General features: G+C 39.4%; 1 protein-coding gene across 2 annotated transcripts in view; it reads left to right on the forward strand.

Annotated features, from left to right (window-relative positions):
• The window catches only part of LOC110529112 (SH3 and PX domain-containing protein 2A), a 95,335-nt gene extending 88,643 nt beyond the window's left edge, over positions 1-6,692 (forward strand). For both annotated transcript variants that reach the window (XM_021611240.2, XM_021611249.2), the window contains 2 exons: positions 2,208-2,327; positions 2,443-6,692. In XM_021611240.2, coding sequence (XP_021466915.1) covers positions 2,208-2,327; positions 2,443-4,377 — 2,055 coding nt within the window. In that variant the 3' untranslated portion in view covers positions 4,378-6,692. The remainder of the gene's footprint in view (positions 1-2,207; positions 2,328-2,442) is intronic.
• The last annotated feature ends 9,191 nt before the right edge of the window (positions 6,693-15,883 follow it).

Here is a 15,883-nt window from a genome sequence, read left to right on the forward strand (position 1 = left end):
AAAAAAAAAATCTTTAAAAAACAAGGACATTACTAAGTGACCCCAAACTTTTGAACAGTAGTGAATGTGTTATGGCTTTTCAACCTCAGCTCTGAATTCACGACATGGCAATCTATATAATAGAACTCAGAGTTTTCTTTAATGGAAGCTTCTCTAATATCAAACATGTAAAGTGTGGTGTACCGCAGGGCAGCTCTCTAGGCCCTCTATTATTTTATATTTTTACCAATGGCCTGCCACTTGCATTAAACAAAACATGTGTGTCCATGTATGCTGATGATTCAACCATATATGCATGAGCAACTGCAGCTAATGAAGTCACTGAAACCCTTAACAAAGAGTTGCAGTATGTTTTGGAATGGGTTGCCAGTAATAAACTGGTACTGAACATCTCTAAAACTAAGAGCATTGTATTTGGTACAAATCATTCCTTAAGCTCTAGACCTCAGCTGATCTGGTAATGAATGGTGTGGCTGTTGAACAAGTTGAGGAGACTAAATTACTTGGTGTTACTTTAGATTGTAAACTGTCATGGTCAACATATAGATGCAATGGTTGTAAAGATGGGGATGGGATCCGTAATAAAGAGATGCTCTGCTTTTTTGACACCACACTCCAAGAAGCAAGTTCTGCAGGCTCTAGTTTAGTCTAATCTTGATTATTGTCCAGTGCTGGAAGGAAAGACCTAGTTAAGCTGCAGCTGGCCAAAAACAGAGCGGCACATTTTGCTCTTAATTGTAATCAGAGGGCTGATATAAATATGATGCATGCCAGTCTCTCTTGGCTAAGAGTTGAGGAGAGACTGACTGCATCACTTCTTATTTTTATAAGAAATATTAATGTGTTGAAAATCCCAAATTGTTTGCATAGTCAACTTACACACAGCTCTGACACACACGCTTATGCCACCAAACATGCCACCAGGGGTCTTTTCACATTCCCAAAATCCAGAACAAATTCAAGAAAGCATACAGTATCATATAGAGCCCTAATTGCATGGAACTTCCTCCAATCTCAAAACAGATAAAGCAACACCTCACGGCAAAATGCCTCTACCCTATTTGACCTAAATAGTTTGTGTGTATGCATTGATATATTGGCTACGTGTGCCTTTAAAAAAATATATGGTATTTCTGTTTTTGAGCTGTTCTTATCTGTTGATGTTCTCTATTATGTCATTGTGTTTTGTGTGGACCCCAGGAAGAGTAGCTGCTGCTTTTGCAACAGCTAATGGGGATCCTAATAAAATACCAAACAATGACAAAGCGAAAACAGATTGTTAGAAATGTTTGCAAATGTATAAAAAAATACAAAACAGAAATACCTTATTTACATAGATATTCAGACCCTTTGCTATGAGAATCGAAGTTGAGCTCAGGTGCATCCTGTTTTCATTGATCATTCTTGAGATGTTTCTACAACTTGACTAGTGTCCACCTGTGGTATATTCAATTGATTGGACATGATTTGGAAAGGCACACACCTGTCTATATAAGGTCCCACAGTTGACAGTGCATGTCAGAGCAAAAAACAAGCCATGAGGTCGACAGAATTGGGGAATGGGTAGCAAGCATTCAAGGTCCCCCAGCAAGGGCCTTGGTCAGGGAGATGACCAAGAACCCGATGGTCACTCTGACAGAGCTCTAGAGTTCATAAACTCTACTGAAAGTAACAAACTCATGAAAATGCTATTATGTTCTTTGAAATAATAGTTTTTTAGTATTCTAATGTTTGTTACCTAAGACCTTTATAAACACAACCAAATTATTATTCCTCTGATTGCATATATGAAATGCATTTATTAGACTGTTCGAGTGTTGTTGATGCATCATTGGCTCGAAGTGTTCCAAATGGACTTTTGGCCTATGTTGTTAACTAGGACTTTGTAGAATTATACAAAACAGAGTAAAGGATATTCTATCTAAATAAATAACTGTTTTTATATATTTACATGGATATATTTCCACAAATATGTATTCATGCAATTCATGATTTACAGTTGTTTAAGAACTATTTATCAAGCAAGGGTGCTTATATTTGCGCACCTTGTGCGTTGATATGCATCTGATGCGTATGCTAAAGGTGACGCCCGGCAACATTCTCAGGGTTCCGTAGTGGGTACTTATAGGCTCAACTGCCTGTCGGTTCTATTATTAAAAGTATCAGCTGTGCAATATTCATAATGCCTGACATTTTTTTCCACTCAGGGATCCAATTTACCCTCACCACCAGAGCCCCCTACTGTTGAAGCAGAGTACTACACCATTGCAGAGTTCCAGTCTGTCATTTCTGATGGCATTAGTTTTAATGGAGGGCAGAAAGCAGAGGTAAGCTTTTTTCATGTTATTTTTTTATTTTTATTGTTCAGGTAAATTATTGAAATTAACAGATACTGCATGTAGTTCATTTCTCCCCATCTATTCCCTCTGTTCTGTCCTGTAGGTGATCGAAAAGAACTCTGGTGGCTGGTGGTATGTCCAAATCGGGGAGAAAGAGGGGTGGGCTCCCTGCTCCTACATCGACAAACGAAAGAAACCCAACCTAAACCGCAGAACCAGCACTCTGAGCCGCCCCAAAGTCCCACCCCCAGCCCCGCCCGTCAAGAAGCAGGACTCTGAGGAGACCGCCCCTCCCAGCAGCCCTGGGTCCGAGGCTCCAGAGTCCCCTGTATCTCCCGGGAGGCCTGTGTACGAGGAGCCAGAATATGACATTCCTGCCATTGGGTTTGATCTGGAGTCAGAGTTTGAGTTCCTCAGGACAGATGGGTCCTCGGGGGATGGGAAGAATGAGGATGACTCCTCAGGTAAGGGCTCTCATCTGTCCTCCAAGCTGTCTCCGGCCTCTTCTCTCCACAGCGCCTCCTTCAAGATGGGCGAGTCATCAGAGGACGTGGGACAGGAAGAGGAGGAGCCTGAGGGAGAGGAGTGTATCTATGAGAATGACGGCTTCAGGCCTTTCAGAGAGAAGCCTGATGCACAATCCAGTGGCGACTCGGATTCCCCGAAGACGAGCGCCCCATTGGAGACTTGCAAGGCTGAAAACTCTCACTCCACGTTGGGGGCAAGGAGAAAAGGGAAAAATATCCAGCTGGAGCTGAACGGAAGCCAGTCCCATTCTCGAACAAAAGCAGAGGCTGGGGAGTCCAGCCCCAAACCTGCTTCCACAGAGTCCATCCAAGATCTATCCAAGCAGTCCAGGTCCAAGAAGGACAAAGAGGAACACAAAATGGGTTCCACCAAGTCATCCACCAAACCTAAGCCAGTGGTCAGGCCTAAGCCCCAGGTGGCCAAGGCCTCCAGTGCAGAGAAGATGGACATCAGCAGCCTCCGGAGACAGCTGAGGCCTACAAGCCAGCTGAAGAAGGGCTCCAGAGGAGAAGACTTTGAAACAGCCTCTGTCATCTCCTCTGAGGACTCTGTGTCTTCCCACAGCACCTCTGACCTCTCCTCCATCTACTCTAAAGGCAGCCGTGGAGACTCAGACGAGGGCTGCAGCTTCTACCGCACCACAGACACCTATGAGAAGGTCCAGGACTCAGAGATGAGCTTCCCTGCCGGGGTGGAAGTGGAGGTGCTGGAGAAGCAGGAAAGTGGCTGGTGGTACGTCCGCTGGGGCGACACTGAGGGCTGGGCTCCAACCTACTACCTGGAGCCTGTCAGGCAGCTGGACGACACAGCTGGGTCCGAGTCCGATGGCACCCCCACCAAGCCAGGCAGCCTGAGCAAGTCCAACAGCCTGGAGAAGAATGAGCAGAGGGTCCAGGCTCTGAACAACATCAACCAGAGCCTGAAGAGGAGCACACCTCCCATTCCCTCCAAACCCCCCGGGGGGCTCTCCAAGCCCTTTGACCTGTTCAACAGCTTGCATAAGCAGAGGAATGGTACGAAACAACAGCAGGTGGTCAGGCCTCAGTCTGTCTTCATCTCCGGGCCGATCATCGACGGCCCAAACCCAGTCGGCTCCCTTAGGAGAGGTGAGTCACTCAACTCCACCGACCACCCACGCTCTAGTCCCACCGTGCGTCGCAATGCTTCCTTTGGTACAACCCCGCGGAACCCAGCGCCAAACGGTAACATGGCGAACCGGAACAGACCCGGCACGGGCAGCTCCGAATCACTGGGCCTTGGGTCTCCAAGGAACGGTCTACCTGTTTCCACTGTAAAACCCAAACCCCACCTCATCCACAACAACCTCCGTGAGGTGTATGTCTCCATAGCGGATTACCATGGTGATGAGGAGACCATGGGTTTCCCTGAAGGAACAATTCTGGAGGTTCTGGAGAGGAACCCTAATGGGTGGTGGTACTGCCAGATCCTGGATGGAGGTCGACCTCGGAAAGGCTGGGTACCCTCGAACTACCTGGAAAGGAAGAACTAGTATCACGCTTCTGTTCAGTGCATGTGCAATCAGGTCGTCAAGGTCAGAGACCATGGAAGACAGTGGAAATGGAAATGGAAAGAAGACACTGCTTTTTTACATTTTATAGATGGATTACATTTTATAGATGGAAATCAGAAGAGACCATGCATAATCTAAGTGGCATCCTTTGTATTTTCTAAACTGAGGGTGGCCAACCCATCCTGGCATGTCATTTCTTGCCATTTTATTACTCTCATCTAGTGACAGATAAAGCACTTCATCGTGCAATTTTTAGACAGGATTTTTTTATATTCACAGACAGCCGGGTGGACAGAACAAATACCTTTGGCATTAAAATCAGCAGAAGGTCAACCATATTAAACGGAAGAATTAAACAACAAAAGTGGTTGATTTGATGAAACATGCTTTTTAATCCAAAATGGAAGAATAATGGGACTTGGACACGAGAAGAGGAGCTTTGGACATCTTTGGCTGATGATGATCCTTTATAACAACGAGAGAGGGTTTGTAATATGATAACATTACTTACTTAATGATTTCCAATGGGCAAAACATGACTCACTTCTGATGACATTTGATCATAAAACATTTACTTTTTAAAGCTTTTTGCATGGTTAAAAGGTTTCTATACTGACCAAGCCTTGGGCACATTTTAAGTAAACATTTCTCTTAAAATGTTTTGTATGTTGTGTTTAAAAGATCTGTTGCTACACCTTCTCATATGTTAAATGCAATCTGCAGAATGTCTTGTGCATGTTTTTACGTCAAAAAAATTGTGAAGGTTAATGTGTATTTTATGTAATACTTTTATATAGCTTTGTGTGTATGTCATCTTGTTGTAAAGTGTATATTCTGTCCATTTATTACAGTATGTAAGTAATTTTAAATCTCTTAAAGCTACAGTCTGCAATTTTTTTATGGGGTCCCTGCCACCTGTTTTGGTATACAGCTAAAGGATACGGCTAGGGAGATTTTGAGACATGCTATGCTGTAGCTCATGAGGCATTTCTAAGTATATTCTTCAATAATCAATGGGTAAATATGAAGAATTTTTAATAACAATTAAACAGCTTCCCAAGTTGCAGACTGTAGCTGTAAATCTTTATGAATGTTTCATGATTTTCTTGATGACACTCTAGCTAATGTCTTATACGTACAGTATGTATCCTTCACCTGCTTAGAAGTGTATTTCTGCTCTGGTCTTGTGACACAATATAGGTCAGCCTATTTGAAGGAGTGGTAAATCAGCTATTTTTTGCGCTCTCTAGAATCGTCGTCTTCTAGTAAATTTTGATGTTTTCTATCAACAGATTTCTCCCATGGCTCCATTTGACCTATCATATTTAGAATAAAATAAAAGACCGATACCATATGGTTATGATTTGTTTAGTCCTTTTGAATCAAATTTGAAGTTTTGTTTTCACATTGAACTTGACCTTTGAAGGTGTTCGCTAGGTTGTAAACAAAAAAGTGGTGAGCTGCTTATGCATTTCCATTATTCCATTTAAGCTACCAGAGGAAGGAATATTTGACTTGAGGAATATTGGAATTGAGGCTTTTCATTTGCTTTCAAAACCAAACCCCAGGGATGTGTAGAATAGCAATTGAACTTAAATTGTGATTTTATCTGAGAGAGAGAACTCATTGCAAATGAATTCAATACCTATTTTAATCCCACAAGGGGCTTGCAGACAGCAGTGCAAATACATAAACAATGACCCATCTGGTGCTACTCATATCTGGAAAGACTTGATACTCATGCCCCTTTGAAAAAGGAGGAACATACAGCAAATAAAAATGTATACTCTTAATATTGCTGTGCAGTATTAATTTTAATCTTTGAACATGTCATCTATTCTAGCTACATAACTTTTGTTTTAAGTATTTCAAATTCCCTAATTAATTCCTTCTAATTAAGTAATATCTAGTTACATTGAGTTAATCTTACCCAGTGGTATACAAAACTTTGACTTATCAATTTATAGGTCACATTACATACTTTTTTGCCCAAGCATTAAATTCTCAAATTCTGTTAATGAATCTGGACCTGCTATGGCTGATGTTCAAGACTGTTGAAATATGGTTCTAGTGAAGGATCCTCTTTTGCCAGCTTGATATCCCATTAATATTTCCTTTGTCATTGTCTGCTGGACAGTATTGTATCTAACATTAGTTTTATAGCCTGCTACATTGCAGAAATTGTATTTATATTACTCAGCAGAGAAAACGTTCATTTTATGATTACATGTCAAAAAAAATAATGATGAATTAAGTGTGTTTTTGTGAATAAATGCACTTTCTGCATTACCAGATTCCACATTGTTTTACAGAATTATTGATGATTCCTTCCATTTCTGCAACTTGTATAATTCAAGGTATGAGACAGCTCAGGTATAAAGCAAACTAAAGTGCCTTAAACCTTAACGCATAATTCAAAGCAGTGAAGCAGATGCAACAGATTGGGTAATGACACTGTTATGATTCACAGCAGTAAAGTGGATTTTCCTGCAAGAATCTGACCAAGAGCACCCTCTTGTGCTTTACAGTCTATACTACAATACATATACATCTTACATTAAGGACAAGATAAATATTGTCAATAAAAATGTTTTATTTGTATAAAAACAAAGAATTTATATGGATACATTTTTATTTAAAAAATTATAATGTTTCTAAAACATTCTAAAATGGAGAGAATGCAAGTGTGTTAGCAATCAGTGAAGCCTCATGTATTCAGTTATTGTGTTGGTTTTGCCATTTGTAAACATATGTTTACAGTGTGTATTTGTAACACATGTTAACCATTTTGTTACGTATTGAGAAAATTTGCAGATTGACTTTGCATTTATAAAATTGCAGTTACTTCAGGCAAAGTTTTGTACAATATAATATAAATCCTTCCTTTGCTATCTAAGAACTGATTGAGATTATGCGTAATTATTACGATGTGGGTACATTACTTTTGTAACAATGATAGTTAATATAAAGCCTGTGCTGACTCAGCACATTTAGATTTGGCTTTACCGTAATGGCTATTTACCCAATGGCCCAATATGGATTAAGTGCACGTTTGTCTGGTTACTGTTCAGCTCCTAGTGTATAAATAGCCATTGAAGTTCACGATGTCAGACAGTGTGTTATGCTGTATTAGCAAGTTTACATCCGATAGGCTTTTCCTGTGAAATATGTTCTCCCCATTGGGCCATTCCTTCCACTGGGAACCTCAGGCTATACTCCTCAGCTTAGCAGTGAGTTATGGCTGTCTGATCTGGTTGGTGTATGTGCAGTGCTGTAACTAGGGCCGGGAATTGCAAAGGGCCCCACAATACGATATCACAATACTTACGTGCCAATAAGATTTCGATGTTCCAAACACATGTCTTCTGCAGAGAGACGAAAGACCCATGATAACTCTTGGAAATAGAAGTGCTGAAAACATGTTGGTTCACTATTTAAAAAGAAGGAGAACAAGCTATATTGCCTAATATAATACCTAATACCGCCACAGGCAAAGTAAACCTTGTGGAGTGTTATGATCCCATATCCTCAAGGGGGCAGTATGAGCACTCCAGAACAGCTCAGCCCAAACATAAAGGTCCAATGTAGCCATTTTTATCAAATCATTTCTGGGTAACAATTAAGTACCTTACAGTGATTATTTTAAATTAAAATGGTTAAAAGAAACATAAATAGCTTGTTAGCAAAGAACAAATTCTCAAGCAAAAAACATTCTAGGACTGTCTGGGAGTGGGGAGGGGAAAACTGAAAACTAGCTGTTATTGGCAGAGAGGTTTAGAACTGTTATTGGTCTATTAACCAATTTACTGTCTGTGATGTCATCAGACATGCCAAAACTCCATCCCACCAAAACAGGCTGAAATTTCAGGTGGTCTTTTCAAACAGCTCTTAAACTAAAAGGGCATTATCATAATTTCACAGTATTATTCCAACCTCATAGTGTTGAAATATATATAAAACACAGGAAAATCACATTTTTGACTGAACAGGGCCTTCAACGATCAAGTCCTTACGTCAACACTATGCCATTAGAGTAAGATACATAATTGAAATTAGTATTATTTTATGAATAAAGCATGGTCTAGAAGGGAAGGAAACACCTATTTAGGCGAGGTGCTGGCTAGCATAGTGGAACAGTTGAAAATAAAGAAGAGCCGCACACTCTAGAAACGTCCAACGTTTCAACAGACATCAGGGTGATGAAGATGAAGACAGCTTGTCTGTCGAAATGTTGAACATTACATTTTTGCATCTGAGCTCCCAGAGTGTGCGGCTCTCCTTTATTTTCAAGAATAAAGCATGGATCTGAAATAGACAACAGCTTTACTTACCAGACAAGTACATGCCAATTGAAATACACCTTCGGTGACTACCACTAGACTTTTGAAGCTCAAGTGTCCAACAATTACATTGAACCAACAGTGCACAACTTTGATAAGTGTTTGATAGTGAGTCATTATCAAATCAGTTTACTTTTACATTCATTCCCCAACAACCGTACCCAACAGGGTGGGAGGAATCAGTATACGTTTAAAATGTCTGCTGCCAAAAGTCTTAACTTACCGGCAGTTTGAATGAGGCCCAGGTTCACTCAGAGGTCTACATGGAAAGTCTGTGTACACACCAGTGAGATATATACTGTGTTCCATGTCATTTTTACACACGGTGGCTGTGCGTCTCCCTTCACTTCTGAGAAAATTGTCCATTAGCAATGGCTGCCTCTGCCTGTTTCATGTCCAGCCGTCACAGACTGTATTTGTGCGTATTAGACTGCAGTATAAAACACTGGTGCAGCCAGCCCAGCTAAGGCAGGATAGTAAATAACAGATGATGTTCACTCTGGCCAGGCCGACATGCCTCCGCTCTAAACAGACTATGTGAGTTATGCCTGTAGCCCTGTGCTTTGTTTTTCACATGCACAGACTGAAGACCAGAATACTACGTGCAGCATGGTTGTGTTAAATAGTAAGTAGGCCTATGGTTGGGCACAAACGTCAATTCAACATCTATTTCATGTTGGTTCAACGTGATTTAATTGAAATTACGTGGGAAACAATGTTGATTCAACCAGTGTGTGCCCAGTGGGTTGTTTGTATTTTTGAGGAATTGCTCTAATATTGCTGATTGAGGTGTACATATTGAACACTAATAACACACCTCTCCATCGTAGAGTGCACTCAACACATACACTGCCTTCACAAAGTTTTCATACCCCTTAACTTATTCCACATTTTGTTGTGTTACAGCCTGAATTCAAAGTTAAATTGATTTTTTTTCTCACCCATATACAGACAATACCCCATAATGACTTAGTGAAAACATGATTTTAGAAGTGTTTGCAAATTTATTGAAAATTAAGTACAGAAGTATCTTATTTACATAAGTATTCACACTCCTCCATTTGTGAGTCTTTTTTATTTATATATTTTTAGGGGTGGATCAGCTTTAATATTGCAAATAGATTGTTGCTTCCACCAATGTAATTGTCTGCATCATTTCCAATCCCACACATTATATATATTTAAAAATATATATATTTTCCCTTATTTTCCTCTAACCCTACCACCACTCCCTTAATTGGAGTAAACTAATAGAGAACACTTAGGCTTCTACTTCCAGCTTATACATCCTATATACATTTTACGACCAAGGTACATTTTCCATTAGTTATGTTTTGTTTGTTTTAGTCCCATCCATCAGCTACCATCAACCCCTCCCATCTATCTCTGAAGACCATGCAGTTTTGATGCATATTTGCATTATATTTTTCAACTGTGCTGTGATGTTTCACAAAAGTTCTGAACCTTTCTATTCTCATAGTTTCTACAGATTGTAAATTGAACAAAACAAATTCTAAGTGTATTATTATATTATGTTATATATTGATTCTCTATGACTTTTCAGATCACCCAGCAGTGCTGTTTGCAAAGTTATTTGCAGGTAAATGTTGCAATTCTTCAGCCATTCAGAATCTGCGACCAAAAAGCAGCTACATATGGACAGTACCAAAACAAATGATCTAATGATTCTTCGTTAATCTGCAGAGCTGGGATGGTTGTATCCCCTATATACGATGCTGGATTAAAAACCTAGTTTTTCCATTTGAATTATTGTACAAAATCTTGCAACCAATAGAATGTTATATATATATATATATATATAATATATATATATATATATATATATAACATTCTATTGGTTGCAAGATTTTGTACAATAATTCAAATGGAAAAACTAGGTTTTTAATCCAGCATCGTTTTTTATATCAGTTCATAAACAATGTGCCATGGAATCATTACATGGAAAATCTGTCCCCAACTATTTTTGCAATCTGTATGGCACATCTGTCAATTTAATGGGCCTTAAATGAAACTGGTATACTTTATCACAATGCTCAATTTTGGTCATTTTTTGCAACAAAATGATACACATCCATCATTTGAATTAATCTTTCAAAGCAGCAACACACGGATGTACTTCATACAAAACACTGCTGTCTTTAGTACTTTGCATACCTTTTTAACTTTCTCATACTGACTTCTGAAAGATTATTCCAGTACAGTACATCTACTCACATTTCAATGAACATAAAAATATAAAGGCTTCAGAAAAAAATATATAGCTTATTTGTTTGCCATTGCTGGTTTTTAACAACAACAAAAAACTAAGAAAAATAGAATTACAGTACTTTAATCAATACAATATGGTACTGTAAACTCAAGGAAACAAAAATAATAATAGTAAAATTACAGTGCAATGGCAAACAAACAAATAGTATTGTAAGGGATGGGGTGGATGTTTTATGGATCCCTCCTTCTGTAGGGTCTGGCCACATCACCTCATCCACATCACAAGCAATGTCATCCCTGGCGAGGCAACGGGGAAAATATTGCCTTGTGTGCTGTATCTAACCCTGGACTGACCCCACCTCATTGTCGCTGCGTGCCTCTTCCGATGCTTGAAGAGGCTGGCGCGCATATGGTTGGCGGTCATACACTTTCCAACGCCAAGCCGAAAAGTATTCCTCAATCGGATTGAGAAATGGGGAGTAAGGGGGCAACATTCAGTCAAAACTACAAGCTACAGGCAAGGCAGGTGTCCCCACAGATGACACCACCCCCCACTCCAGAATGGGGGCACCTTAGGTCACATACTGCTTTGTCTTAATCTATGCAGTGCCAATAGGACACAATCTACTGCCATCACTGTATAGTACAGTGGCACTTACTTGCACATAGTCATAGCGAAGGTCTTTGACTCTAACGCTGTTCCTCTCAAATGGAACCCTGTACAGCTGCTTCATTGTAAGTTGGTGTTGACATACTGATATGGTTGATATTGTGGAATGTTGTGTGATCTGTGAGGATTTTCTCTCGTAGATGTAGACGGGTGGTGCTGTTATCATGACACTAGGCGAGACCCAAATGCAGACACAGGAGGCAGATCGTTGGAGTTTAAGATGTTTAATAAATCCAAAAGGAATAGGCAAGAGAATGGTCGTGGAGAGGAAAAAGGTCATAACCAGATCAGGAGTCCAGGAGGTACAGAGTGGCAGGCAGGCTCGAGGTCAAGGCAGGCAGAATGGTCAGGCAGGCGGGTAACAGAGTCCAGAATAGGCAAGGGTCTAAACCGGGAGGACTAGAAAAAGGAGAAAAGGCAAAGCAGGAAAACGGGAAAACCCGCTGGTAGGCTTGGACATACAAGACGAACTAGCACAGAGAGACAGGAAACACAGGGATAAATACACTGGGGAAAACAATCGACACCTGGAGGGGTGGAGACAATAACGAGGACAGGTGTTGTTTGCCAACACTAGATTGACAATGGCCAGTTCCTGTTCATGGGTGAACAGACGTTGCGTTCCTCCCTCAGGAGGTCATCTGGCAGTTCTGTATAAAATGCAACAAAATTATGTCATTGGTGAGGTTATTTTTTACATACTGTACTTACAAATCTGCCGTTTCCAGGTACAATAGTCATTTACAACATTAACAATGTCTACACTGTATTTCTGATCAATTTGATGTTATTTTAATGGACAAAAAAAATGTGCTTTCCTTTCAAAAACAGGGACATTTCTAAATGACCCCAATCTTTTGAACGATAGCGTAAGTATAGATTTTGTATGATTGAAGCCTTTAGTGAGAGATCTAATGCTTTAGTATTCAGTCATGTCTGCTGTCCAAATTCATATTCATTATATAAATAGGCCCGTTTAATTTTGTCTGGCTGGCCATAAGCAAATAGATTAACTGGGATATGACTAAAGTTCATCAGGGAGATTTTTTTCCCCCACAAATACAGGTATTTTCTTTCCATGGTAGCAAGATATTATCTGTTTTTGCTAACTTTCTATTAAAATGTATTCTAGTGAGATCATCGCTTCCTCCGGGATATGAATACCGAGTATGTCCACTTCACAGTCAAGCCATTTTATCAACTACACGGTAATGTAAAAGTTGTATTTTTTTGTGATCCAATACGTAATATAGTACACATCAGAATTTGGTTGTAATCCAGAGGTTACAAAAATTATCTAGATCCTCTATGAGGCTATGGAGGGATACAAATTGTGAATTAATAAAATGGATGAATCATCAGCGTACATTGACACCTTTGTTTTTAATCCCTGGATCTCTATCCCATTGATATTATTGTTGGGTCTGATTTCAATAGCTAACATTTCGATGGCCATAATAAATAGATATGCCAATATTGGACAACCTTGTTTTACTCTTCTTGACAGTTTAATACTTGTTGAGAAGTAGCCATTATTTACTATTTTACACCTATTGTTACTATACATAACTTTAACCCATTCTATAAGAGATTCTCCCAAATAAAAATATTCCAGGCATTAAGATGTATATATAAATTCCAGTCGTGCCTTATCAAAGGCCTTTTCAAAGTCAGCCATGAATACCAGGCCTGGTTTCACAGATTTTTCATAGTGTTCTATTGTTTCCAGTACTTGTCTTATATTATCTCCAATGCATCGTCCATGTAAAAAAATCTGTCTTACTAGGATGAATAATATCTGACACTGAAGTATAAGGGGCCGGCAGTTTTTTTTTATGGACGATAACTTTATATTTACCACCTAGGTCCTGTTTCAGTAATAGTAAAATAACACCTTCTTGTTGAGTATCTGATAATCTACCCTTTTTATAGGAGTGGTTAAAACATTCAAATAACGGTATTTGAGTACATCGGAAAAGGTCTGAAATACCTCAACTGGTATGCCATACAGCCCTGGAGTTTTCCTGGACATAACGGCTTTAATTGCATCAATAAGTTCCTCCTCTGTAATTTTACCTTCACATGAGTCTTTCTGTACAGCTGTTAATTTTACAATGAATAAAAAATCCTTACAATTCACTTGGTTAAAAAAATATTTTTTTTAAAAATAATATATGAATTACATGTAGTCTTTTTTGAATATGTTCCTCCAGTTCTTTTTGTTTTTCCTCTAACTTATTTGGTGCCTCTATGGTACAGTTTGTATTGCTATCTACCTGTACTGTTAGTCCTTCTAATATGAACTCTTTTGACCTAAATTGCTTTTGTTTCAATTATTGAATTGCATTGCCTTTAAAGGCACATTTAAAAGTGCCCTGTACATTAAGGGGATCTGCTGTACCTATTTTATGTCGGGAAAAAATCAGTCATAAATTCTTCTGTCCTGGTTAAAAACAAGTTGTCATCCAATAGGCTTTGATTCAATTTCCAATATCCTTGCCCACATGGAAAATCTGTAAGCGTAACGTGTAAGCCAATTATTTGATGGTTCGACCGCATTCTGTCCCCAACAACACTTTTAAACTTTTGGTGCCAACGAGAATGAAATATTGTGCAACATTTTCCCATTATTACTTTCAAAATTCTTCAAGCTCTCTCAGTGGTTGTTGATCATTGCTTGACAACCATTTTCAGATATTGCCATAGATTTTCAAGCAGATCTAAGTCAAAACTGTAACTCGGCCATTCAGGAAAATTCATTGTCTTCTTGGTAAGCAACTCCAGTGTAGATTTGGCCTTTTGTTTAAGATTATTGTCCTGCTGAAAGGTGAATTCATTTCCCAGTGTTTGGTGGAAAGCAAACTGAAACAGGTTTTCCTCTAAGAATTTGCCTGTACTTAACTTCATCCTGAAACACCACTATGCTTGAAAATATGGAGAATGGTACTCAGTAATGTGTTGAATTGGATTTGCCCCAAACGTAAAACTTTCTATTCAGGACAAAAAGTGAATTGCTTTGCCACATTTTTTACAGTATTACGTTACTGCCTTGTTGCAAACAAGAAGGAAGCCTCTGTACAGGCTTCCTTCTTTTCCATCAATTAGTCAATTAGGTTAAAATTGTGGAGTAACTACAATGTTGTTGATCCATCCTCAGTTCTCTCCAATCACAGCCATTAAACTCTGTAACTGTTTTAAAGTCACCATTATTGGCCTCTTGGTGAAATCCCTGAGCGGTGTCTTTCCTCTCCGGCAACTGAGTTAGGAAGGACACCTGCATCTTTGTTTTGTACTGGGTGTATTGATACACCATCCAAAGTGTAATTAATAACTTCACCATTCTCAAAGGGATATTTTTATTTTTTACCCATCTACCAACAGATGCCTTTCTTTGAGACACATTGGAAAACCTCCCTGGTCATTGTGGTTGAATCTGTGTCTGAAATTCACTGCTCAACTAAGGGACCTTAAAGATAATTGTATGTGTGGGGTACAGAGATGAGGTACTCATTCAAAAATCTTGTTAAACACTATTGTTGAACACAGAGTGAGTCCATGCAACTTATTATGTGACTAGTTTCTGAAGGGACTGTAAAATTAGAGATATTACCAGCAGTCATGAACTCAGCTTTGGTATAGTCATATCTACACTGAACAAAAATATAAATGCAACATGTAAAGTGTTGATCCCATGTTTCATCAGCTGAAATAAAAGAAAATTGTACGCCCAAAAAGCATATTCCTCTCAAATTTGTTTACATCCCTGTTAGTGAGCATTTCTCCTTTGCTAAGATAATCCATACACCTGACAGGTGGGACATATCAAGAAGCTGATTAAACAGCATAATCATTACAAAATAATCAAACAGATGACTGAGCAAATCAGTAGGCCTGTCTGGATCAAACAAAAGTATATGACACCTGACGGATAACTCTCAGCAGACCAACTCGTGCTGGGGACAATAAAAGGTCACTCTAAAATGTGCCAGATGTCTCAAGTTTTGAGGGAGCGTGCAATTGACAGGCTGACTGCAAGCATGTCTACCAGAGCTGTTTCCAGCTCATTTTAATTAAATTTCTCTACCATAAGCCGCATCCAATGTACTTTTAGAGAATTTTGCAGTATGCCCATCCGGCATCACAACTGAAGACCACAGGTAACCACGCCAGCCCAGGACCTCCATATCAGGCATTGCTCGGGATCGTCTGAGACCGGACAACCGATGAAACTGTGGGTTTGCACAAG

The sequence above is a fragment of the Oncorhynchus mykiss genome, chromosome 1, assembly GCF_013265735.2.
Source record: "Oncorhynchus mykiss isolate Arlee chromosome 1, USDA_OmykA_1.1, whole genome shotgun sequence".
Lineage (NCBI taxonomy): Eukaryota > Metazoa > Chordata > Actinopteri > Salmoniformes > Salmonidae > Oncorhynchus > Oncorhynchus mykiss.